This window comes from Elgaria multicarinata, chromosome 12 (assembly GCF_023053635.1).
Source record: "Elgaria multicarinata webbii isolate HBS135686 ecotype San Diego chromosome 12, rElgMul1.1.pri, whole genome shotgun sequence".
Classification (NCBI taxonomy): domain Eukaryota; kingdom Metazoa; phylum Chordata; class Lepidosauria; order Squamata; family Anguidae; genus Elgaria; species Elgaria multicarinata.
This window is the reverse complement of record NC_086182.1, coordinates 30,166,358-30,191,369: the sequence shown is the minus strand read 5'-3', so window position 1 is coordinate 30,191,369 and position 25,012 is coordinate 30,166,358. Positions and strand designations below refer to the sequence as shown.

Below are 25,012 nucleotides of genomic sequence, written 5' to 3'. Positions count from 1 at the left end.
GCCTCCAATATGTCCCAGATGTTAGCAGGATAGTAATTAGATCCTCTGGGGGGATATATATGTTTATACATGTTAGTCTGCCCCCTTTTGGATAGTCAACTGAATGGCTTGCAAAAATGGTGTCAGTAACTATTTCCTGGGTCACAACGTTTAGACTGGCAGATATACCCAAAGCGAGGCCCCCACAGCTCCTCCCTTTCTTGAAAGTTTTTTTTTTTTTTTTTTTTTTTTTTTGCTGGTACTGAGAATATTTGATAGCCTTGTAGTTCTATTTTTTGTGCCCTGGTTTCTTGTAGACTAAATATATGAAAGTTGGTCAGATATTGTACAAACTCCAAATCATTCAGCTTGTTCTCCAACCCCGCGATATTCCAAGACAGTAGTTTAAGCGACTCTGTTTGCACTTCCAGATGGAACCTTTTAGTTAGATCAGGAGGTGAAATTTGATTGTTACATCAACTTTTATCTAGGTCTTGTCAATCTTCACCAGGGCTCAGTTTCAGTATGCTACACGGCTTTGGTTTAGTGATTTCTAAGGGGACATATTCACCAACTGGGCTCAGTGTTAATTTTCCTTCATATATCGCTGTTATCAATTTGCCATCCTCATTAAGCACTTGAATGAAGCATGCAGAGGGAGGAATATTCAATTTGAAACCACGTGGCTGCCTGTGTAATGGCGACGGTCATAACCCCAAAAGAAAGCGAATGCAGAAAGCCATGGTAAGGCGGCATGATTTTTTATTAATTTTTATTTGCTGAATTGTCATGGCTTCCCTCAAAGAATACCGGAAAAAGTAGTGTGGTGAGGGTGTAGAACTACAGTTCCCAGGATTTTCTAGGGAAAAGGAATAGCTAATGATCCAATTTAATTCTTTGGTATACATATGTCCTCTGCAGTTATCAGTGGGACACCAGAGTAAACTGTTTTGTTGCTTTCCTGATACTTGTACCTTTCCCCCCTTCCCTTAAACTTGCCCTCTAACCTTGAGCTTCATAAAGTTTCTGAATTTAGAACCTGAGGTTTGACTGCATATTTTGACAACTAAAGTTCTTTCCCCTACATGTCAAATAGTGACGCCAGAAAGGCTGGGCAGAGGTCCGGGACCAAAAATACAGTCTCTCCCCCCCCTCGCCCCCACCACTCAGCGCTCACTCTCTCCGGTGCCATCTCCCCCCTTACCCCTCCCCTTTTAAAACTTCCTTTTAACTTTTAAAACAGGTTGGGGCACGTTGCCACATGGACAGAGGTACACGGCACAACTGTAGCTGTGCTCTGCAGTGCTCAAACTCTTCTAAAAGTTAAAAAAGAGAAAAGATCCTGATAAGGAGGTAGAGTAAGTGTGTGTGGGAGAAAGACTAGACAGAGAGCTATGCTGGGGGGCAGGGTGGGGAACATGCCGGTGGGGGGAGAGAATACTGCCCAGGAGTATGCGTGTGACCTCCCCCTGACATGTGTCTTGTTCGGGGGCCATTCAAGCCAGGCGGCAACACCCATGTTGGACCCAGACTGCTCTCTCATGCTCCTGACATCGACCCAGGAGAGATCAGGGGAAAACAGGCCAAACTCCCACACACCAGTGAACAGGGAGTTGGTTGGTTGCCCCCAGTCCCAGAATGAAAATCCACTTCTGTCACTTTGACTTCCTCTTGCTAAAGGGATCTGGTGAACTGAATTGAGAGCAGGGTTGCCAGAGGCCAAGAAGGATCGGGGTTCTGCACCTTTGAGAGCTGCCAAGAGGGCGAATGCGTGAGAAGCGGCACTTGGTGAAATGCCCTTTTCTACACACATGTGAAAGGCACAGTAGCCCAGTTCTCTTTGGTATCTGGTCACCCTGAGACAGGGGTAGCAAAAGGAAAACATAGTGCTGCAGACGGATTGCATCCCCCAGCAACACAGCACAGCAGGATAGAAGTTCTTCTGCAATGGCATTGCCTTGGTGTGGGGCTGGACTTGCGGTCAAGATGGTGGGGAGCTCTTAGGGTGGGCTTTTCCCATGCACCAAGGACACTGGCATGGTGGGGAGGGTGAAGGCTGTAAGAACCATAAAAACCCCAAACACACACACACGGTGTTATTATTTATCATAATTTATTTATTAATTGTTATTGCTTAATCTACCCTGATAATTGAAGAGGGTATTTTTGCAAGTAAAAGGGTTGTTCGGGTTAATTCACTCGCACTTATTGAAAGTCAGGTAGGTGCAGGAAATGCACGTAGGACTATGGCAAGTGAGCAACTTGAGGGACCTCTCTGGTGATTGGCAACTGGCAAAGACTGTGGGACCTATTGGAAGAAAACACACTACTTTTTGGGCTAAGTCAACACAACTGCTCAGAGTTTTGGGGGCCCAAAACTAAGGAAGGCCTCCCCCTATACACCTACAAAACTGAGGCTGTGGTGGAAGGGAGTGCCAAACCTGATTCAGCACAAGAGCCCAAATTAAATTTCAGAGCAGCTCTTGGAAGCCAGGTTCTAGAAGTGAGTGGGGTTGAAGGAAAAAAGCAGATGTTTATTTCTTTCTTCATTTTATTTAAAACATTTATTGGCCACCTTTCAGGGCAAGAGACCCCAGACAGAGGCTTACAATAATAAAATACACATTTTCATTGGAGAACTGAATTAAGCAATTGAAAACGAAGGCTTCCCTGGTCTCCCCTTGATGGGCCATCTGGCCAGTAAAGTGTGAAGTCCGGCAATAAGGGGTCCCCTCCCTTTGAAAGCAGTGCTTTCCTTTCACATCTTTACAGCAGAATTTCCAGGCATCCCTTCTTCGGCAGCTGCATTCCCTTTCCATTCAATCCATCCAGCAGGTGGAAAGCAGAGAAATGGCCAGGGAAGTCTTCATTCAGGACAGCCAGGAGGGCCTTGATTTCAAAAGTGTAGCAGACAATCAACCTGGCATAGAGGAGTGAAAATTTACAATCAACAAACGAGAAGGAAAGAAAACACACAAAAAAAGTGCAATCAAAGCCAGTGTAATATGTTTAGAGGGTTGGACTGACCTACCTTGTAGGGTTGTTTCGAGGATGAGATGGAGAGGAAGATGACGATGTAAGACGCCTCAGATTCCGTGGAAGTGTTAAAAATCAAAGCCCACCACATGAAGGGGAGACAGAGGAGGGGAGAATGGCCCCTAAAGAGTGAAGGCCGGCAAGAAACAGTGCTCTCCCTTTGAAGGGGTCTCTGGCCACTGAAGTGTGCAGATGGGCAAAAAAACAGTGATCTCTATATAAAGAGGAATCTGGCCAGTAAAGTGTGAAGGCTGTCAATAAGCACTTCTCTCCCCCTTTTTTTTTTATTTGTTTTATTTGTTTTCTACACTATATAAACATACATAAAACATTACAATAGTAATAATAATAACAAAAGAAAAACATTAAACAACTGCTACATACATATTGAATAAATGTTGAGTACATATATGTTGAATAACTATTACCTATACATTATCATACTACAACATAATCATTCTTAACATAAAAGTGCACCCCTCACCTCGGGATCATTCCTGAGTCCAAAATCTAATTGTTTCCTCTGCTGGCGGTTTCCCACTTCCCTTAGTAAACACAAATATTAGGAACTGTTTCCAGATTCCTTCAAACCCATTTATTTTAGTTACGCCTTTTCTCCACTTAATATTACATATCAATTTATTATGCTTCTTTGTACCATTCTTCAATAGAATATTCCCCTTGAATCTTCCAGTTCCTAGCTACCATCAATCGCGCTGCAACCAGCAAACTCGATATCAGCTCTATAGTTCCTTTTCCACACTTTATATCTTCAAATAGTGACAGCAATGCAATCTTTGGTGTTTGTTCTATTTTCATTCCCACTATTTCTTCAATTTCTGAAAACACCATCTTCCATAAGCACTTCTCTCCCCTTGAAGGGAAGTCTGGCTAGTAAAGTGTGGTGTCCTGCAAAAAGCACGTCTCTCCCCGTGAAGGGAAGACTGGCTGGTAAAGTGTGGTGTCCTGCAGTAAGCACTTCTCTCCCCTTGAAGGGAAGACTGGCTAGTAAAGTGTGGAGTCTTGCAATAACCACTTCTCTCCCCGTGAAGGGAAGACTGGCTAGTAAAGTGTGGTGTCCTGCAGTAAGCATTTCTCTCCCCTTGAAGGGAAGACTGGCTAGTAAAGTGTGGAGTCCTGCAATAACCACTTCTCTCCCCTTGAAGGGAAGACTGGCTAGTAAAGTGTGGTGTCCTGCAGTAAGCATTTCTCTCCCCTTGAAGGGAAGACTGGCTAGTAAAGTGTGGAGTCTTGCAATAACCACTTCTCTCCCCTTGAAGGGAAGACTGGCTAGTAAAGTGTGGTGTCCTGCAGTAAGCATTTCTCTCCCCTTGAAGGGAAGACTGGCTAGTAAAGTGTGGAGTCCTGCAATAACCACTTCTCTCCCCGTGAAGGGAAGACTGGCTAGTAAAGTGTTGTGTCCTGAAATAAATCACCTCTCTCCCCTTATTTATTTATTTATTTATTTATTACATTTTTATACCGCCCAATAGCCGAAGATCTCTGGGCGGTTCACAAAAAATAAAACCATCATAAAACAACCAACAAGTTAAAAACACAAATACAAAATACAATATAAAAAGCACAACCAGGATAAAATCACGCAGCAAAATTGATATAAGGTTAAAATACAGAGTTAAAACAGTATAATTTAAATTTAAGTTAAACATAAGTGTTAAAATACTGAGTGAATAAAAAGGTATTCAGCTGGCGACGAAAGGAGTACAGTGTAGCAGCTAGGCGGACCACTCTGGGAACCGTAACCCTAACCATTGAAGGGAAGACCGGCTAGTAAAGTGTGGAGTCCTGAAATAAGCACTTCTCTTCCCATGAAGGGAGGAATGGCTAGTAAAGTGTGGTGTCCTGCAATAAGCATTTCTCTACTCATAAAGGGAAGACTGGCTCTTAAAGTGTGGAGTTCTGCAATAAGTACTTCCCTTCCCTTGAAGGGAAGACTGGACAGTAAAGTTTGGTGGCCTGAGCTAAGCAATTCTCTCCCCTTGAAGGGAAGACTGGCCAGTAAAGTGTGAAGGCTGGCAATAATAGGTCCCCTCCCTTTGAAGGCAGTGCTTTCCTCTTTCGTCTTTACAGCAGAACTTCCAGGCATCCCTTCTTCGACACCTGCATTCACTTTCTATTCAATCCATCCAGCAAGTGGACTGCAGAGAAATGGCCAGGGAAGTCTTGGTCCTTGATTTCAGAGGTGCAGCACACCATCATCCTGGGACAGAGGAGTGAAAATCTACATTTCATTTTTTAATTTGTTGCACTTATATACCGCTCCCATAGAAAGGGCTCTCTGGACGGTTTACAGAAATTCTAAAATTAAGGTAAAAACGAGTATACAAAATTTAAATTCTAAAACACAGAACATACCAACATAAAGAATTCAAAACTGTAAATCAACAAATGAAAGGGGAAAAAAGCACAAAAACAAGTGCAATCAAAGCCAGTGTAATATATTGCTTAGAGAGTTGGACTGAGTTACCTCGAAGGATTTTTTTTGAGGATCAGATGGAGAGGAAGACGACGATGTAAGATGCCTCGCTTTCCTTGGAAGAGTTAAAAAGCAAAGCCCACCCCATTAAGGGGAGTGAGGGGGGGACACTGGCCAGTAAAGAGTGGTGTCCGGCAATAAGCACTTCTCTCCCCTTGAAGGGAAGACTGGCTAGTAAAGTGTGGTGTCCTGCAATAAGCATTTCTCTCCCCTTGAAGGGAAGACTGGCTAGTAAAGTGTGGTGTCCTGCAATAAGCATTTCTCTCCCCTTGAAGGGAAGACTGGCTAGTAAAGTGTGGTGTCCTGCAATAAGTACTTCTCTTCCCTTGAAGGGAAGACTGGCTAGTAAAGTGTGGTGCCCTGCAATAAGCATTTCTCTCCCCTGGAAGGGAAGACTGGCTAGTAAAGTGTGGTGTCCTGCAATAAGCATTTCTCTCCCCTTGAAGGGAAGACTGGCTAGTAAAGTGTGGTGTCCTGCAATAAGCATTTCTCTCCCCTTGAAGGGAAGAGTGGCTAGTAAAGTAGGTGTCCTGCAGTATGCATTTCTCTCCCCTTGAAGGGAAGACTGGCTAGTAAAGTAGGTGTCCTGCAATAAGCATTTCTCTCCCCTTAGAAGGGAAGACTGGCTAGTAAAGTAGGTGTCCTGCAATAAGTACTTCTCTTCCCTTGAAGGGAAGACTGGCTAGTAAAGTAGGTGTCCTGCAATAAGCATTTCTCTCCCCTGGAAGGGAAGACTGGCTAGTAAAGTGTGGTGTCCTGCAATAAGCATTTCTCTCCCCTTGAAGGGAAGACTGGCTAGTAAAGTAGGTGTCCTGCAATAAGCATTTCTCTCCCCTTGAAGGGAAGACTGGCTAGTAAAGTAGGTGTCCTGCAATAAGCATTTCTCTCCCCTTGAAGGGAAGACTGGCTAGTAAAGTGAGGTGTCCTGCAGTAAGCATTTCTCTCCCCTGGAAGGGAAGACTGGCTAGTAAAGTGTGGTGTCCTGCAATAAGCATTTCTCTCCCCTTGAAGGGAAGACTGGCTAGTAAAGTGTGGTGCCCTGCAATAAGCATTTCTCTCCCCTGGAAGGGAAGACTGGCTAGTAAAGTGTGGTGTCCTACAGTAAGCATTTCTCTCCCCTTGAAGGGAAGACTGGCTAGTAAAGTGTGGTGTCCTGCAATAAGCATTTCTCTCCCCTTGAAGGGAAGACTGGCTAGTAAAGTGTGGTGTCCTGCAATAAGTACTTCTCTTCCCTTGAAGGGAAGACTGGCTAGTAAAGTGTGGTGCCCTGCAATAAGCATTTCTCTCCCCTGGAAGGGAAGACTGGCTAGTAAAGTGTGGTGTCCTGCAGTAAGCATTTCTCTCCCCTTGAAGGGAAGACTGGCTAGTAAAGTGTGGTGTCCTGCAGTAAGCATTTCTCTCCCCTTGAAGGGAAGAGTGGCTAGTAAAGTAGGTGTCCTGCAATAAGCATTTCTCTCCCCTTGAAGGGAAGACTGGCTAGTAAAGTAGGTGTCCTGCAATAAGCATTTCTCTCTCCTTAGAAGGGAAGACTGGCTAGTAAAGTAGGTGTCCTGCAATAAGCATTTCTCTCCCCTTGAAGGGAAGACTGGCTAGTAAAGTGAGGTGTCCTGCAATAAGTACTTCTCTTCCCTTGAAGGGAAGACTGGCTAGTAAAGTGTGGTGTCCTGCAATAAGCATTTCTCTCCCCTGGAAGGGAAGACTGGCTAGTAAAGTGTGGTGTCCTGCAATAAGCATTTCTCTCCCCTTGAAGGGAAGACTGGCTAGTAAAGTAGGTGTCCTGCAATAAGCATTTCTCTCCCCTTGAAGGGAAGACTGGCTAGTAAAGTAGGTGTCCTGCAATAAGCATTTCTCTCCCCTTGAAGGGAAGACTGGCTAGTAAAGTGAGGTGTCCTGCAGTAAGCATTTCTCTCCCCTTGAAGGGAAGACTGGCTAGTAAAGTGTGGTGTCCTGCAGTAAGCATTTCTCTCCCCTTGAAGGGAAGACTCGCTAGTAAAGTGTGGTGTCCTGCAATAAGCATTTCTCTCCCCTTGAAGGGAAGACTGGCTAGTAAAGTGTGGTGCCCTGCAATAAGCATTTCTCTCCCCTGGAAGGGAAGACTGGCTAGTAAAGTGTGGTGTCCTGCAGTAAGCATTTCTCTCCCCTTGAAGGGAAGACTGGCTAGTAAAGTGTGGTGTCCTGCAATAAGCATTTCTCTCCCCTTGAAGGGAAGACTGGCTAGTAAAGTGTGGTGTCCTGCAATAAGTACTTCTCTTCCCTTGAAGGGAAGACTGGCTAGTAAAGTGTGGTGCCCTGCAATAAGCATTTCTCTCCCCTGGAAGGGAAGACTGGCTAGTAAAGTGTGGTGTCCTGCAGTAAGCATTTCTCTCCCCTTGAAGGGAAGACTGGCTAGTAAAGTGTGGTGTCCTGCAATAAGCATTTCTCTCCCCTTGAAGGGAAGAGTGGCTAGTAAAGTAGGTGTCCTGCAATAAGCATTTCTCTCCCCTTGAAGGGAAGAGTGGCTAGTAAAGTAGGTGTCCTGCAATAAGTATTTCTCTCTCCTTAGAAGGGAAGACTGGCTAGTAAAGTAGGTGTCCTGCAATAAGCATTTCTCTCTCCTTAGAAGGGAAGACTGGCTAGTAAAGTAGGTGTCCTGCAATAAGCATTTCTCTCCCCTTGAAGGGAAGACTGGCTAGTAAAGTGAGGTGTCCTGCAATAAGCATTTCTCTCCCCTTGAAGGGAAGACTGGCTAGTAAAGTGAGGTGTCCTGCAGTAAGCATTTCTCTCCCCTTGAAGGGAAGTCTGTCCAGAAAAGTGTGGAGTCCTGCAATAAGTACTTCTCATCCCTTGAAGGGAAGTCTGGCTAGTAAAGTGTGGTGTCCTGCAATAAGCATTTCTCTCCCCTTGAAGGGAAGACTGGCTAGTAAAGTGAGGTGTCCTGCAGTAAGCATTTCTCTCCCCTTGAAGGGAAGACTGGCTAGTAAACTGAGGTGTCCTGCAATAAGCATTTCTCTCCCCTTGAAGGGAAGACTGGCTAGTAAAGTGAGGTGTCCTGCAGTAAGCATTTCTCTCCCCTTGAAGGGAAGACTGGCTAGTAAAGTATGGTGTCCTGCAATAAGTACTTCTCTTCCCTTGAAGGGAAGACTGGCTAGTAAAGTGTGGTGCCCTGCAATAAGCATTTCACTCCCCTGGAAGGGAACACTGGCTAGTAAAGTGTGGTTCCCTGCAATAAGCATTTCTCTCCCCTTGAAGGGAAGACTGGCTAGTAAAGTGTGGTGTCCTGCAATAAGCATTTCTCTCCCCTTGAAGGGAAGACTGGCTAGTAAAGTGTGGCGTCCTGCAGTAAGCATTTCTCTCCCCTTGAAGGGAAGACTGGCTAGTAAAGTGTGGCGTCCTGCAGTAAGCATTTCTCTCCCCTTGAAGGGAAGACTGGCTAGTAAAGTGAGGTGTCCTGCAGTAAGCATTTCTCTCCCATTGAAGGGAAGACTGGCTAGTAAAGTGAGGTGTCCTGCAGTAAGCATTTCTCTTCCCTTGAAGGGAAGACTGGCTAGTAAAGTGTGGCGTCCTGCAGTAAGCATTTCTCTCCCTTTGAAGGGAAGACTGGCTAGTAAAGTGTGGTGTCCTGCAGTAAGCATTTCTCTCCCCTTGAAGGGAAGCCTGGCTAGTAAAGTGAGGTGTCCTGCAGTAAGCATTTCTCTCCCCTTGAAGGGAAGACTGGCAGGTAAAGTGTGGTGTCCTGCAGTAAGAATTTCTCTCCCCTTGAAGGGAAGACTGGCTAGTAAAGTGAGGTGTCCTGCAGTAAGCATTTCTCTCCCCTTGAAGGGAAGACTGGCAGGTAAAGTGTGGTGTCCTGCAGTAAGAATTTCTCTCCCCTTGAAGGGAAGACTGGCTAGTAAAGTGAGGTGTCCTGCAGGAAGCATTTCTCTCCCCTTGAAGGGAAGACTGGCTAGTAAAGTGTGGTGTCCTGCAGTAAGCATTTCTCTCCCCTTGAAGGGAAGACTGGCAGGTAAAGTGTGGTGTCCTGCAGTAAGAATTTCTCTCCCCTTGAAGGGAAGACTGGCTAGTAAAGTGAGGTGTCCTGCAGTAAGCATTTCTCTCCCCTTGAAGGGAAGACTGGCTAGTAAAGTGAGGTGTCCTGCAGTAAGCATTTCTCTCCCCTTGAAGGGAAGACTGGCTACTAAAGTGAGGTGTCCTGCAGTAAGCATTTCTCTCCCCTTGAAGGGAAGACTGGCTAGTAAAGTGTGGTGTCCTGCAATAAGCATTTCTCTCCCCTTGAAGGGAAGACTGGAAGTAAAGTGTGGTGTCCTGCAATAAGTACTTCTCTTCCCTGGAAGGGAAGACTGGCTAGTAAAGTGTGGTGCCCTGCAATAAGCATTTCTCTCCCCTGGAAGGGAAGACTGGCTAGTAAAGTGTGGTGTCCTGCAGTAAGCATTTCTCTCCCCTTGAAGGGAAGACTGGCTAGTAAAGTGTGGTGTCCTGCAATAAGTATTTCTCTCCCCTTGAAGGGAAGAGTGGCTAGTAAAGTGTGGTGTCCTGAAGTAAGCATTTCTCTCCCCTTAGAAGGGAAGACTGGCTAGTAAAGTGTGGTGTCCTGCAGTAAGCATTTCTCTCCCCTTGAAGGGAAGACTGGCTAGTAAAGTGTGGTGTCCTACAGTAAGCATTTCTCTCCCCTTGAAGGGAAGACTGGCTAGTAAAGTGTGGTGTCCCGCAATAAGCATTTCTCTCCCCTTGAAGGGAAGACTGGCTAGTAAAGTGTGGTGTCCTGCAGTAAGCATTTCTCTCCCCTTGAAGGGAAGACTGGCTAGTAAAGTGTGGTGTCCCGCAATAAGCATTTCTCTCCCCTTGAAGGGAAGACTGGCTAGTAAAGTGAGGTGTCCTGCAGTAAGCATTTCTCTCCCCTTGAAGGGAAGACTGGCTAGTAAAGTGAGGTGTCCTGCAGTAAGCATTTCTCTCCCCTTGAAGGGAAGACTGGCTAGTAAAGTGTGGTGTCCTGCAGTAAGCATTTCTCTCCCCTTGAAGGGAAGACTGGCTAGTAAAGTGAGGTGTCCTGCAGTAAGCATTTCTCTCCCCTTGAAGGGAAGACTGGCTAGTAAAGTGAGGTGTCCTGCAGTAAGCATTTCTCTCCCCTTGAAGGGAAGACTGGCTAGTAAAGTGAGGTGTCCTGCAGTAAGCATTTCTCTCCCCTTGAAGGGAAGACTGGCTAGTAAAGTGTGGTGTCCTGCAGTAAGCATTTCTCTCCCCTTGAAGGGAAGACTGGCTAGTAAAGTGTGGTGTCCTGCAGTAAGCATTTCTATCCCCTTGAAGGGAAGACTGGATAGTAAAGTGAGGTGTCCTGCAGTAAGCATTTCTCTCCCCTTGAAGGGAAGACTGGATAGTAAAGTGTGGTGTCCTGCAGTAAGCATTTCTCTCCCCTTGAAGGGAAGACTGGCTAGTAAAGTGTGGTGTCCTGAAATAAGCATTTCTCTCCCCTTGAAGGGAAGACTGGCTAGTAAAATGTGGTGTCCTGCAGTAAGCATTTCTCTCCCCTTGAAGGGAAGACTGGCTAGTAAAGTGTGGTGTCCTGCAGTAAGCATTTCTCTCCACTTGAAGGGAAGACTGGCCAGTAAAGTGTGGTGTCCTGCAATAAGTATTTCTCTCCCCTTGAAGGGAAGACTGGCCAGTAAAGTGTGGTGTCCTGCAGTAAGCATTTCTCTCCCCTTGTAGGGAAGACTGGCTAGTAAAGTGTGGTGTCCTGCAGTAAGCATTTCTCTCCCCTTGAAGGGAAGACTGGCTAGTAAAGTGTGGTGTCCTGCAGTAAGCATTTCTCTCCCCTTGAAGGGAAGAAAGGCTAGTAAAGTGTGGTGTCCTGCAGTAAGCATTTCTCTCCCCTTGAAGGGAAGACTGGCTAGTAAAGTGTGGTGTCCTGCAGTAAGCATTTCTCTCCCCTTAAAGGGAAGATTGGCTAGTAAACTGTGGTGTCCTGCAATAAGCACTTCTCTTCCCTTGAAGTGAAGTCTGTCTAGAAAAGTGTGGAGTCCTGCAATAAGTACTTATCTTCCCTTTAAGGGAAGACTGGCTAGTAAAGTGTGGTGTCCTGCAATAAGCACTTCTCTTCCCTTGAAGGGAAGTCTGTCCAGAAAAGTGTGGAGTCCTGCAATAAGTACTTCTCTCCCCTTGAAGGGAAGACTGGATACTAAAGTGTGGTGTCCTGCAATAAGCACTTCTCTTCCCTCGAAGGAAAGTCTGTCCAGAAAAGTGTGGAATCCTGCAATAAGTACTTATCTTCCCTTTAAGGGAAGACTGGCTAGTAAAGTGTGGTGTCCTGCAATAAGCACTTCTCTTCCCTTGAAGGGAAGTCTGTCCAGAAAAGTGTGGTGTCCGGCAATAAGGACTTCTCTTCCCTTGAAGGGAGAACTGGCTAGTAAAATGTGGTGTCCTGCAATAAGCACTTCTCTTCCCTTGAAGGGAAGTCTGTCCAGAAAAGTGTGGAGTCCTGCAATAAGTACTTCTTTTCCCTTGAAGGGAAGACTGGACAGTAAAGTTTGGTGGCCTGAGCTAAGCAATTCTCTCCCCTTGAAGGGAAGACTGGCTAGTAAAGTGTGGTGTCCTGCAATAAGTATTTCTCTCCCCTTGAAGGGAAGACTGGCCAGTAAAGTGTGGTGTCCTGCAGTAAGCATTTCTCTCCCCTTGAAGGGAAGACTGGGTAGTAAAGTGTGGTGTCCTGCAGTAAGCATTTCTCTCCCCTTGAAGGGAAGACTGGCTAGTAAAGTGTGGTGTCCTGCAGTAAGCATTTCTCTCCCCTTGAAGGGAAGAAAGGCTAGTAAAGTGTGGTGTCCTGCAGTAAGCATTTCTCTCCCCTTGAAGGGAAGACTGGCTAGTAAACTGTGGTGTCCTGCAGTAAGCATTTCTCTCCCCTTGAAGGGAAGACTGGCTAGTAAAGTGAGGTGTCCTGCAGTAAGCATTTCTCTCCCATTGAAGGGAAGACTGGCTAGTAAAGTGAGGTGTCCTGCAGTAAGCATTTCTCTTCCCTTGAAGGGAAGACTGGCTAGTAAAGTGTGGCGTCCTGCAGTAAGCATTTCTCTCCCTTTGAAGGGAAGACTGGCTAGTAAAGTGTGGTGTCCTGCAGTAAGCATTTCTCTCCCCTTGAAGGGAAGCCTGGCTAGTAAAGTGAGGTGTCCTGCAGTAAGCATTTCTCTCCCCTTGAAGGGAAGACTGGCAGGTAAAGTGTGGTGTCCTGCAGTAAGAATTTCTCTCCCCTTGAAGGGAAGACTGGCTAGTAAAGTGAGGTGTCCTGCAGTAAGCATTTCTCTCCCCTTGAAGGGAAGACTGGCAGGTAAAGTGTGGTGTCCTGCAGTAAGAATTTCTCTCCCCTTGAAGGGAAGACTGGCTAGTAAAGTGAGGTGTCCTGCAGTAAGCATTTCTCTCCCCTTGAAGGGAAGACTGGCTAGTAAAGTGTGGTGTCCTGCAGTAAGCATTTCTCTCCCCTTGAAGGGAAGACTGGCAGGTAAAGTGTGGTGTCCTGCAGTAAGAATTTCTCTCCCCTTGAAGGGAAGACTGGCTAGTAAAGTGAGGTGTCCTGCAGTAAGCATTTCTCTCCCTTGAAGGGAAGACTGGCTAGTAAAGTGAGGTGTCCTGCAGTAAGCATTTCTCTCCCCTTGAAGGGAAGACTGGCTACTAAAGTGAGGTGTCCTGCAGTAAGCATTTCTCTCCCCTTGAAGGGAAGACTGGCTAGTAAAGTGTGGTGTCCTGCAATAAGCATTTCTCTCCCCTTGAAGGGAAGACTGGAAGTAAAGTGTGGTGTCCTGCAATAAGTACTTCTCTTCCCTGGAAGGGAAGACTGGCTAGTAAAGTGTGGTGCCCTGCAATAAGCATTTCTCTCCCCTGGAAGGGAAGACTGGCTAGTAAAGTGTGGTGTCCTGCAGTAAGCATTTCTCTCCCCTTGAAGGGAAGACTGGCTAGTAAAGTGTGGTGTCCTGCAATAAGTATTTCTCTCCCCTTGAAGGGAAGAGTGGCTAGTAAAGTGTGGTGTCCTGAAGTAAGCATTTCTCTCCCCTTAGAAGGGAAGACTGGCTAGTAAAGTGTGGTGTCCTGCAGTAAGCATTTCTCTCCCCTTGAAGGGAAGACTGGCTAGTAAAGTGTGGTGTCCTACAGTAAGCATTTCTCTCCCCTTGAAGGGAAGACTGGCTAGTAAAGTGTGGTGTCCCGCAATAAGCATTTCTCTCCCCTTGAAGGGAAGACTGGCTAGTAAAGTGTGGTGTCCTGCAGTAAGCATTTCTCTCCCCTTGAAGGGAAGACTGGCTAGTAAAGTGTGGTGTCCCGCAATAAGCATTTCTCTCCCCTTGAAGGGAAGACTGGCTAGTAAAGTGAGGTGTCCTGCAGTAAGCATTTCTCTCCCCTTGAAGGGAAGACTGGCTAGTAAAGTGAGGTGTCCTGCAGTAAGCATTTCTCTCCCCTTGAAGGGAAGACTGGCTAGTAAAGTGTGGTGTCCTGCAGTAAGCATTTCTCTCCCCTTGAAGGGAAGACTGGCTAGTAAAGTGAGGTGTCCTGCAGTAAGCATTTCTCTCCCCTTGAAGGGAAGACTGGCTAGTAAAGTGAGGTGTCCTGCAGTAAGCATTTCTCTCCCCTTGAAGGGAAGACTGGCTAGTAAAGTGAGGTGTCCTGCAGTAAGCATTTCTCTCCCCTTGAAGGGAAGACTGGCTAGTAAAGTGTGGTGTCCTGCAGTAAGCATTTCTCTCCCCTTGAAGGGAAGACTGGCTAGTAAAGTGTGGTGTCCTGCAGTAAGCATTTCTATCCCCTTGAAGGGAAGACTGGATAGTAAAGTGAGGTGTCCTGCAGTAAGCATTTCTCTCCCCTTGAAGGGAAGACTGGATAGTAAAGTGTGGTGTCCTGCAGTAAGCATTTCTCTCCCCTTGAAGGGAAGACTGGCTAGTAAAGTGTGGTGTCCTGAAATAAGCATTTCTCTCCCCTTGAAGGGAAGACTGGCTAGTAAAATGTGGTGTCCTGCAGTAAGCATTTCTCTCCCCTTGAAGGGAAGACTGGCTAGTAAAGTGTGGTGTCCTGCAGTAAGCATTTCTCTCCACTTGAAGGGAAGACTGGCCAGTAAAGTGTGGTGTCCTGCAATAAGTATTTCTCTCCCCTTGAAGGGAAGACTGGCCAGTAAAGTGTGGTGTCCTGCAGTAAGCATTTCTCTCCCCTTGTAGGGAAGACTGGCTAGTAAAGTGTGGTGTCCTGCAGTAAGCATTTCTCTCCCCTTGAAGGGAAGACTGGCTAGTAAAGTGTGGTGTCCTGCAGTAAGCATTTCTCTCCCCTTGAAGGGAAGAAAGGCTAGTAAAGTGTGGTGTCCTGCAGTAAGCATTTCTCTCCCCTTGAAGGGAAGACTGGCTAGTAAAGTGTGGTGTCCTGCAGTAAGCATTTCTCTCCCCTTAAAGGGAAGATTGGCTAGTAAACTGTGGTGTCCTGCAATAAGCACTTCTCTTCCCTTGAAGTGAAGTCTGTCTAGAAAAGTGTGGAGTCCTGCAATAAGTACTTATCTTCCCTTTAAGGGAAGACTGGCTAGTAAAGTGTGGTGTCCTGCAATAAGCACTTCTCTTCCCTTGAAGGGAAGTCTGTCCAGAAAAGTGTGGAGTCCTGCAATAAGTACTTCTCTCCCCTTGAAGGGAAGACTGGATACTAAAGTGTGGTGTCCTGCAATAAGCACTTCTCTTCCCTCGAAGGAAAGTCTGTCCAGAAAAGTGTGGAATCCTGCAATAAGTACTTATCTTCCCTTTAAGGGAAGACTGGCTAGTAAAGTGTGGTGTCCTGCAATAAGCACTTCTCTTCCCTTGAAGGGAAGTCTGTCCAGAAAAGTGTGGTGTCCGGCAATAAGGACTTCTCTTCCCTTGAAGGGAGAACTGGCTAGTAAAATGTGGTGTCCTGCAATAAGCACTTCTCTTCCCTTGAAGGGAAGTCTGTCCAGAAAAGTGTGGAGTCCTGCAATAAGTACTTCTTTTCCCTTGAAGGGAAGACTGGACAGTAAAGTTTGGTGGCCTGAGCTAAGCAATTCTCTCCCCTTGAAGGGAAGACTGGCTAGTAAAGTGTGGTGTCCTGCAATAAGTATTTCTCTCCCCTTGAAGGGAAGACTGGCCAGTAAAGTGTGGTGTCCTGCAGTAAGCATTTCTCTCCCCTTGAAGGGAAGACTGGGTAGTAAAGTGTGGTGTCCTGCAGTAAGCATTTCTCTCCCCTTGAAGGGAAGACTGGCTAGTAAAGTGTGGTGTCCTGCAGTAAGCATTTCTCTCCCCTTGAAGGGAAGAAAGGCTAGTAAAGTGTGGTGTCCTGCAGTAAGCATTTCTCTCCCCTTGAAGGGAAGACTGGCTAGTAAACTGTGGTGTCCTGCAGTAAGCATTTCTCTCCCCTTGAAGGGAAGACTGGCTAGTAAACTGTGGTGTCCTGCAATAAGCACTTCTCTTCCCTTGAAGTGAAGTCTGTCTAGAAAAGTGTGGAGTCCTGCAATAAGTACTTATCTTCCCTTTAAGGGAAGACTGGCTAGTAAAGTGTGGTGTCCTGCAATAAGCACTTCTCTTCCCTCGAAGGGAAGTCTGTCCAGAAAAGTGTGGAGTCCTGCAATAAGTACTTCTCTCCCCTTGAAGGGAAGACTGGATACTAAAGTGTGGTGTCCTGCAATAAGCACTTCTCTTCCCTCGAAGGAAAGTCTGTCCAGAAAAGTGTGGAATCCTGCAATAAGTACTTATCTTCCCTTTAAGGGAAGACTGGCTAGTAAAGTGTGGTGTCCTGCAATAAGCACTTCTCTTCCCTTGAAGGGAAGTCTGTCCAGAAAAGTGTGGTGTCCTGCAATAAGTACTTCTCTTCCCTTGAAGGGAGAACTGGCTAGTAAAATGTGGTGTCCTGCAATAAGCACTTCTCTTCCCTTGAAGGGAAGTCTGTCCAGAAAAGTGTGGAGTCCTGCAATAAGTACTTCTTTTCCCTTGAAGGGAAGACTGGACAGTAAAGTTTGGTGGCCTGAGCTAAGCAATTCTCTCCCCTTGAAGGGAAGACTGGACAGTAAAGTGTGAAGGCTGGCAATAATAGGTCCCCTCCCTCTGAAGGCAGTGCTTTCCTCTTTCGTCTTTACAGCAGAACTTCCAGGCATCCCTTCTTCGACACCTGCATTCACTTTCTATTCAGTCCATCCAGCAAGTGGACTGCAGAGAAATGGCCAGGGAAGTCTTGGTCCTTGATTTCAGAGGTGCAGCACACCATCATCCTGGGACAGAGGAGTGAAAATCTACATTTTATTTTTTAATTTATTGCACTTATATACCGCTCCCATAGCAAGGGCTCTCTGGGCGGTTTACAGAAATTCTAAAATTAAGGTAAAAACGAGTATACAAAATTTAAATTCTAAAACACAGAACATACCAACATAAAGAATTCAAAACTGTAAATCAACAAATGAAAGGGGGAAAAAGCACAAAAACAAGTGCAATCAAAGCCAGTGTAATATATTGCTTAGAGAGTTGGACTGAGTTACCTCGAAGGATTTTTTTTAAGGATCAGATGGAGAGGAAGACGACGATGTAAGATGCCTCGCTTTCCTTGGAAGAGTTAAAAAGCAAAGCCCACCCCATTAAGGGGAGTGAGGGGGGGACACTGGCCAGTAAAGAGTGGTGGCCTGAAATAAGAACTTCTCTCCCCTTGAAGGGAAGACTGGCTAGTAAAGTGTGGTGTCCTGCAATAAGCATTTCTCTCACCTTGAAGGGAAGACTGGCTGGTAAAGTGTGGTGTCCTGCAGAAAGCATTTCTCTCCCCTTGAAGGGAAGTCTGGCTAATAAAGTGAGGTGTCCTGCAGTAAGCATTTCTCTCCCCTTGAAGGGAAGACTGGCTAGTAAAGTGAGGTGTCCTGCAGTAAGCATTTCTCTCCCCTTGAAGGGAAGTCTGGCTAGAAGTCTGGCTAGTAAAGTGAGGTGTCCTGCAGTAAGCATTTCTCTTCCCTTGAAGGGAAGTCTGGCTAGTAAAGTGAGGTGTCCTGTAGTAAGCATTTCTCTCCCCTTGAAGGGAAGTCTGGCTAGTAAAGTGTGTTGTCCTGCAATAAGCATTTCTCTCCCCTTGAAGGGAAGACTGGCTAGTAAAGTGAGGTGTCCTGCAGTAAGCATTTCTCTCCCCTTGAAGGGAAGACTGGCTAGAAAAGTGAGGTGTCCTGCAGTAAGCATTTCTCTCCCCTTGAAGGGAAGACTGGCTAGAAAAGTGAGGTGTCCTGCAGTAAGCATTTCTCTCCACTTGAAGGGAAGTCTGGCTAGTAAAGTGTGGTGTCCTGCAATAAGCATTTCTCTCCCCTTGAAGGGAGGACTGGCCAGTAAAGTGTGGTGTCCTGCAGTAAGCATTTCTCTCCCCTTGAAGGGAAGACTGGCTAGTAAAGTATGGTGTCCTGCAATAAGCACTTCTCTCCCCTTGAAGGGAAGACTGGACAGTAAAGTTTGGTGGCCTGAACTAAGCAATTCTCTCCCCTTGAAGGGAAGACTGGCCAGTAAAGTGTGAAGGCTGGCAATAATAGGTCCCCTCCCTTTGAAGGCAGTGCTTTCCTCTTTCGTCTTTACAGCAGAACTTCCAGGCATCCCTTCTTCGACACCTGCATTCACTTTCTATTCAATCCATCCAGCAAGTGGACTGCAGAGAAATGGCCAGGGAAGTCTTGGTCCTTGATTTCAGAGGTGCAGCACACCATCATCCTGAGACAGAGGAGTGAAAATCTACATTTTATTTTTTAATTTATTGCACTTATATACCGCTCCCATAGCAAGGGCTCTCTGGGCGGTTTACAGAAATTCTAAAATTAAGGTAAAAACGAGTATACAAAATTTAAATTCTAAAACACAGAACATACCAACATAAAGAATTCAAAACTGTAAATCAACAAATGAAAGGGGGAAAAAGCACAAAAACAAGTGCAATCAAAGCCAGTGTAATATATTGCTTAGAGAGTTGGACTGAGTTACCTCGAAGGATTTTTTTTGAGGATCAGATGGAGAGGAAGACGACGATGTAAGATGCCTCGCTTTCCTTGGAAGAGTTAAAAAGCAAAGCCCACCCCATTAAGGGGAGTGAGGGGGGGACACGGGCCAGTAAAGAGTGGTGTCCGGCAATAAGCACTTCTCTCCCCTTGAAGGGAAGACTGGCTAGTAAAGTGTGGTGTCCTGCAATAAGCATTTCTCTCCCCTTGAAGGGAAGACTGGCTAGTAAAGTGTGTTGTCCTGCAATAAGCATTTCTCTCCCCTTGAAGGGAAGACCGGCTAGTAAAGTGTGGTGTCCTGCAATAAGCTCTTCTCTCTCCTTGAAGGGAAGACTGGCTAGAAAAGTGAGGTGTCCTGCAGTAAGCATTTCTCTCCACTTGAAGGGAAGTCTGGCTAGTAAAGTGTGTTGTCCTGCAATAAGCATTTCTCTCCCCTTGAAGGGAAGACTGGCTAGTAAAGTGAGGTGTCCTGCAGTAAGCATTTCTCTCCCCTTGAAGGGAAGACTGGCTAGTAAAGTGTGGTGTCCTGCAGTAAGCACTTCTCTCCCCTTGAAGGGAAGACTGGACAGTAAAGTTTGGTGGCCTGAACTAAGCAATTCTCTCCCCTTGAAGGGAAGACTGGCCAGTAAAGTGTGAAGGCTGGCAATAATAGGTCCCCTCCCTTTGAAGGCAGTGCTTTCCTCTTTCGTCTTTACAGCAGAACTTCCAGGCATCCCTTCTTCGACACCTGCATTCACTTTCTATTCAATCCATCCAGCAAGTGGACTGCAGAGAAATGGCCAGGGAAGTCTTGGTCCTTGATTTCAGAGGTGCAGCACACCATCATCCTGAGACAGAGGAGTGAAAATCTACATTTTATTTTTTAATTTATTGCACTTATATACCGCTCCCATAGCAAGGGCTCTCTGGGCGGTTTACAGAAATTCTAAAATTAAGGTAAAAACGAGTATACAAAATTTAAATTCTAAAACACAGAACATACCAACATAAAGAATTCAAAACTGTAAATCAACAAATGAAAGGGGGAAAAAGCACAAAAACAAGTGCAATCAAAGCCAGTGTAATATATTGCTTAGAGAGTTGGACTGAGTTACCTCGAAGGATTTTTTTTGAGGATCAGATGGAGAGGAAGACGACGATGTAAGATGCCTCGCTTTCCTTGGAAGAGTTAAAAAGCAAAGCCCACCCCATTAAGGGGAGTGAGGGGGGGACACGGGCCAGTAAAGAGTGGTGTCCGGCAATAAGCACTTCTCTCCCCTTGAAGGGAAGACTGGCTAGTAAAGTGTGGTGTCCTGCAATAAGCATTTCTCTCCCCTTGAAGGGAAGACTGGCTAGTAAAGTGTGTTGTCCTGCAATAAGCATTTCTCTCCCCTTGAAGGGAAGACCGGTTAGTAAAGTGTGGTGTCCTGCAATAAGCTCTTCTCTCTCCTTGAAGGGAAGACTGGCTAGAAAAGTGAGGTGTCCTGCAGTAAGCATTTCTCTCCACTTGAAGGGAAGTCTGGCTAGTAAAGTGTGTTGTCCTGCAATAAGCATTTCTCTCCCCTTGAAGGGAAGACTGGCTAGTAAAGTGAGGTGTCCTGCAGTAAGCATTTCTCTCCCCTTGAAGGGAAGACTGGCTAGTAAAGTGTGGTGTCCTGCAATAAGCACTTCTCTCCCCTTGAAGGGAAGACTGGCTAGTAAAGTGTGGTGTCCTGCAGTAAGCATTTTTCTCCCCTTGAAGGGAAGACTGGTTAGTAAAGTGTGTTGTCCTGCAATAAGCATTTCTCTCCCCTTGAAGGGAAGACTGGCTAGTAAAGTGTGGTGTCCTGCAATAACCATTTCTCTCCCCTTGAAGGGAAGACTGGCCAGTAAAGTGTGGTGTCCTGCAATAAGCATTTCTCTCCCCTTGAAGGAAAGACTGGCTAGTAAAGTGTGGTGTCCTGCAGTAAGCATTTCTCTCCCCTTGAAGGGAAGACTGGCTAGTAAAGTGTGGTGACCTGCAACAAGCATTTCTCTCCCCTGGAAGGGAAGTCTGTCCAGAAAAGTGTGGAGTCCTGCAATAAGTACGTCTCTTCCCTTGAAGGGAAGACTGGCTAGTAAAGTGTGGTGTTCTGCTATAAGCACTTCTCTTCCCTTGAAGGGAAGTCTGTCCTGAAAAGTGTGGAGTCCTGCAATAAGTACTTCTCTCCCCTTGAAGGGAAGTCTGTCCAGAAAAGTGTGGAATCCTGCAATAAGCACTTCTCTTTCCTTGAAGGGAAGACTGGCTAGTAAAGTGTGGTGTCCTGCAATAAGCACTTCTCTTCACTTGAAGGGAAGTCTATCCAGAAAAGTGTGGTGTCCTGCAATAAGCACTTCTCTTCCCTTGAAGGGAAGACTGGCTAGTAAAGTGTGGTGTCCTGCAATAAGCACTTCTCTTCACTTGAAGGGAAGTCTATCCAGAAAAGTGTGGAGGCCTGCAATAAGCACTTCTCTCCCCTTGAAGGGAAGACTGGCTAGTAAAGTGTGGTGTCCTTCAATAAGCACTTCTCTTCCCTTGAAGGGAAGTCTGTCCAGAAAAGTGTGGTGCCCTGCAATAAGTACTTCTCTTCCCTTGAAGGGAAGACTGGCTAGTAAAGTGTGGTGTCCTGCAATAAGCACTTCTCTTCCCTTGAAGGGAAGTCTGTCCAGAAAAGTGTAGAGTCCTGCAATAAGCACTTCTCTTCCCTTGAAGGGAAGACTGGACAGTAAAGTGTGGTGTCCTGCAGTAAGCATTTCTCTCCCCTTGAAGGGAAGACTGACTAGTAAAGTGTGGTGTCCTGCAATAAGCATTTCTCTCCCCTTGAAGGGAAGACTGGCTAGTAAAGTGTGTTGTCCTGCAATAAGCACTTCTCTTCCCTTGAAGTGAAGTCTGTCTAGAAAAGTGTGGAGTCCTGCAATAAGTACTTCTCTTCCCTTGAAGGGAAGACTGGCTAGTAAAGTGTGGTGTCCTGCAATAAGCACTTCTCTTCCCTTGAAGGGAAGACTAGATACTAAAGTGTGGTGTCCTGCAATAAGTATTTCTCTCCCCTTGAAGGGAAGATTGGCTAGTAAAGTGTGTTGTCCTGTAATTAGCACTTCTCTTCCCTTGAAGTGAAGTCTGTTCAGAAAAGTCTGGAGTCCTGCAATAAGTACTTCTCTCCCCTTGAAGGGAAGACTGGCTAGTAAAGTGTGGTGTCCTGCAATAAGCACTTCTCTTCCCTTGAAGGGAAGTCTGTCCAGAAAAGTGTGGTGTCCTGCAATAAGTACTTCTCTTCCCTTGAAGGGAAAACTGGCTAGTAAAATGTGGTGTCCTGCAATAAGCACTTCTCTCCACTTGAAGGGAAGTCTGTCCAGAAAAGTGTGGAGTCCTGTAATAAGTACTTCTTTTCCCTTGAAGGGAAGACTGGCTAGTAAAGTGTTTTGTCCTGCAATTAGCACTTCTCTTCCCTTGAAGTGAAGTCTGTCCAGAAAAGTCTGGAGTCCTGCAATAAGTACTTCTCTCCCCTTGAAGGGAAGACTGGCTAGTAAAGTGTGGTGTCCTGCAATAAGCACTTCTCTTCCCTTGAAGGGAAGTCTGTCCAGAAAAGTGTGGTGTCCTGCAATAAGTACTTCTCTTCCCTTGAAGGGAAAACTGGCTAGTAAAATGTGGTGTCCTGCAATAAGCACTTCTCTCCACTTGAAGGGAAGTCTGTCCAGAAAAGTGCGGAGTCCTGTAATAAGTACTTCTTTTCCCTTGAAGGGAAGACTGGCTGGTAACGTTTGGTGGCCTGAGCTAAGCAATTCTCTCCCCTTGAAGGGAAGACTGGCCAGTAAAGTGTGAAGGCTGGCAATAATAGGTCCCCTCCCTCTGAAGGCAGTGCTTTCCTCTTTCGTCTTTACAGCAGAACTTCCAGGCATCCCTTCTTCGACACCTGCATTCACTTTCTATTCAATCCATCCAGCAAGTGGACTGCAGAGAAATGGCCAGGGAAGTCTTGGTCCTTGATTTCAGAGGTGCAGCACACCATCATCCTGGGACAGAGGAGTGAAAATCTACATTTTATTTTTTAATTTATTGAACTTATATACCGCTCCCATAGCAAGGGCTCTCTGGGCGGTTTACAGAAATTCTAAAATTAAGGTAAAAACGAGTATACAAAATTTAAATTCTAAAACACAGAACATACCAACATAAAGAATTCAAAACTGTAAATCAACAAATGAAAGGGGAAAAAAGCACAAAAAAAAGTGCAATCAAAGCCAGTGTAATATATTGCTTAGAGAGTTGGACTGAGTTACCTCGAAGGATTTTTTTTGAGGATCAGATGGAGAGGAAGACGACGATGTAAGATGCCTCGCTTTCCTTGGAAGAGTTAAAAAGCAAAGCCCACCCCATTAAGGGGAGTGAGGGGGGGACACTGGCCAGTAAAGAGTGGTGGCCTGAAATAAGCACTTCTCTCCCCTTGAAGGGAAGACTGGCTGGTAAAGTGTGTTGTCCTGCAATAAGCATTTCTCTCCCCTTGAAGGGAAGACTGGCTAGTAAAGTGTGGTGTCCTGCAATAAGCATTTCTCTCCACTTGAAGGGAAGACTGGCTAGTAAAGTGTGGTGTCCTGCAATAAGCATTTCTCTCCCCTTGAAGGGAAGACTGGCTAGTAAAGTGAGGTGTCCTGCATTAAGCATTTCTCTCCCCTTGAAGGGAAGTCTGGCTAGTAAAGTGTGGTGTCCTGCAATAAGCATTTCTCTCCCCTTGAAGGGAAGTCTGGCTAGTAAAGTGTGTTGTCCTGCAATAAGCATTTCTCTCCCCTTGAAGGGAAGACTGGCTAGTAAAGTGTGTTGTCCTGCAATAAGCATTTCTCTCCCCTTGAAGGGAAGACTGGCTAGTAAAGTGTGTTGTCCTGCAATAAGCATTTCTCTCCCCTTGAAGGGAAGTCTGGCTAGTAAAGTGTGTTGTCCTGCAATAAGCATTTCTCCCCCCTTGAAGGGAAGACTGGCTAGTAAAGTGTGGTGTCCTGCAATAAGCACTTCTCTCCCATTGAAGGGAAGACTGGCTAGTAAAGTGAGGTGTCCTGCAGTAAGCATTTCTCTCCACTTGAAGGGACTGGCTACTAAAGTGTGTTGTCCTGCAATAAGCATTTCTCTCCCCTTGAAGGGAAGACTGGCTAGTAAAGTGAGGTGTCCTGCAGTAAGCATTTCTCTCCCCTTGAAGGGAAGTCTGGCTAGTAAAGTGTGGTGTCCTGCAGTAAGCATTTCTCTCCCCTTGAAGGGAAGACTGGCTAGTAAAGTGTGTTGTCCTGCAATAAGCATTTCTCTCCCCTTGAAGGAAAGACTTGCTAGTAAAGTGTGGTGTCCTGCAATAAGCAATTCTCTCCCTTTGAAGGGAAGACTGGCTAGGAAAGTGTGTTGTCCTGCAATAAGCATTTCTCTCCCCTTGAAGGAAAGACTGGATAGTAAAGTGTGTTGTCCTGCAATAAGCATTTCTCTCCCCTTGAAGGAAAGACTGGCTAGTAAAGTGTGTTGTCCTGCAATAAGCATTTCTCTCCCCTGGAAGGAAAGACTGGCTAGTAAAGTGTGGTGTCCTGCAGTAAGCATTTCTCTCCCCTTGAAGGGAAGACTGGCTAGTAAAGTGTGTTGTCCTGCAATAAGCACTTCTCTCCCCTTGAAGGGAAGACTGGCTAGTAAAGTGTGGTGTCCTGCAGTAAGCATTTCTCTCCCCTTGAAGGGAAGACTGGCTAGTAAAGTGTGGTGTCCTGCAGTAAGCATTTCTCTCCCCTTGAAGGGAAGACTGGCTAGTAAAGTGTGTTGTCCTGCAATAAGCATTTCTCTCCCCTTGAAGGAAAGACTTGCTAGTAAAGTGTGGTGTCCTGCAATAAGCAATTCTCTCCCTTTGAAGGGAAGACTGGCTAGGAAAGTGTGTTGTCCTGCAATAAGCATTTCTCTCCCCTTGAAGGAAAGACTGGATAGTAAAGTGTGTTGTCCTGCAATAAGCATTTCTCTCCCCTTGAAGGAAAGACTGGCTAGTAAAGTGTGTTGTCCTGCAATAAGCATTTCTCTCCCCTGGAAGGAAAGACTGGCTAGTAAAGTGTGTTGTCCTGCAATAAGCAATTCTCTCCCCTTGAAGGAAAGACTGGCTAGTAAAGTGTGGAGTCCTGCAATAAGCATTTCTCTCCCCTTGAAGGGAAGACTGGCTAGTAAAGTGTGGTGTCCTGCAATAAGCATTTCTCTCCCCTTGAAGGGAAGCCTGGCTAGTAAAGTGTGGTGTCTTGCAATAATCACTTCTCTTCCCTTGAAGGGAAGTCTGTCTAGAAAAGTGTGGAGTCCTGCAATAAGTACTTCTTTTCCCTTGAAGGGAAGACTGGACAGTAAAGTTTGGTGGCCTGAACTAAGCAATTCTCTCCCCTTGAAGGGAAGACTGGCCAGTAAAGTGTGAAGGCTGGCAATAATAGGTCCCCTCCCTCTGAAGGCAGTGCTTTCCTCTTTCGTCTTTACAGCAGAACTTCCAGGCATCCCTTCTTCGACACCTGCATTCACTTTCTATTCAGTCCATCCAGCAAGTGGACTGCAGAGAAATGGCCAGGGAAGTCTTGGTCCTTGATTTCAGAGGTGCAGC

General features: G+C 46.0%; 1 protein-coding gene across 13 annotated transcripts in view; it reads left to right on the top strand.

The window, feature by feature from the left end:
* The window catches only part of LOC134407665 (NXPE family member 4-like), a 97,133-nt gene that overhangs the window by 20,877 nt on the left and 51,244 nt on the right, over positions 1 to 25,012 (top strand). For 2 of the 13 annotated variants that reach the window (XM_063139554.1, XM_063139561.1), the window contains exon 2: positions 615 to 723. The exons of the other annotated variants lie outside the window; for them this stretch is intronic. In XM_063139554.1, the coding sequence (XP_062995624.1) occupies positions 622 to 723 (102 nt within the window). In that variant the 5' untranslated portion in view covers positions 615 to 621. The remainder of the gene's footprint in view (positions 1 to 614; positions 724 to 25,012) is intronic. 13 annotated transcript variants of the gene reach the window in all.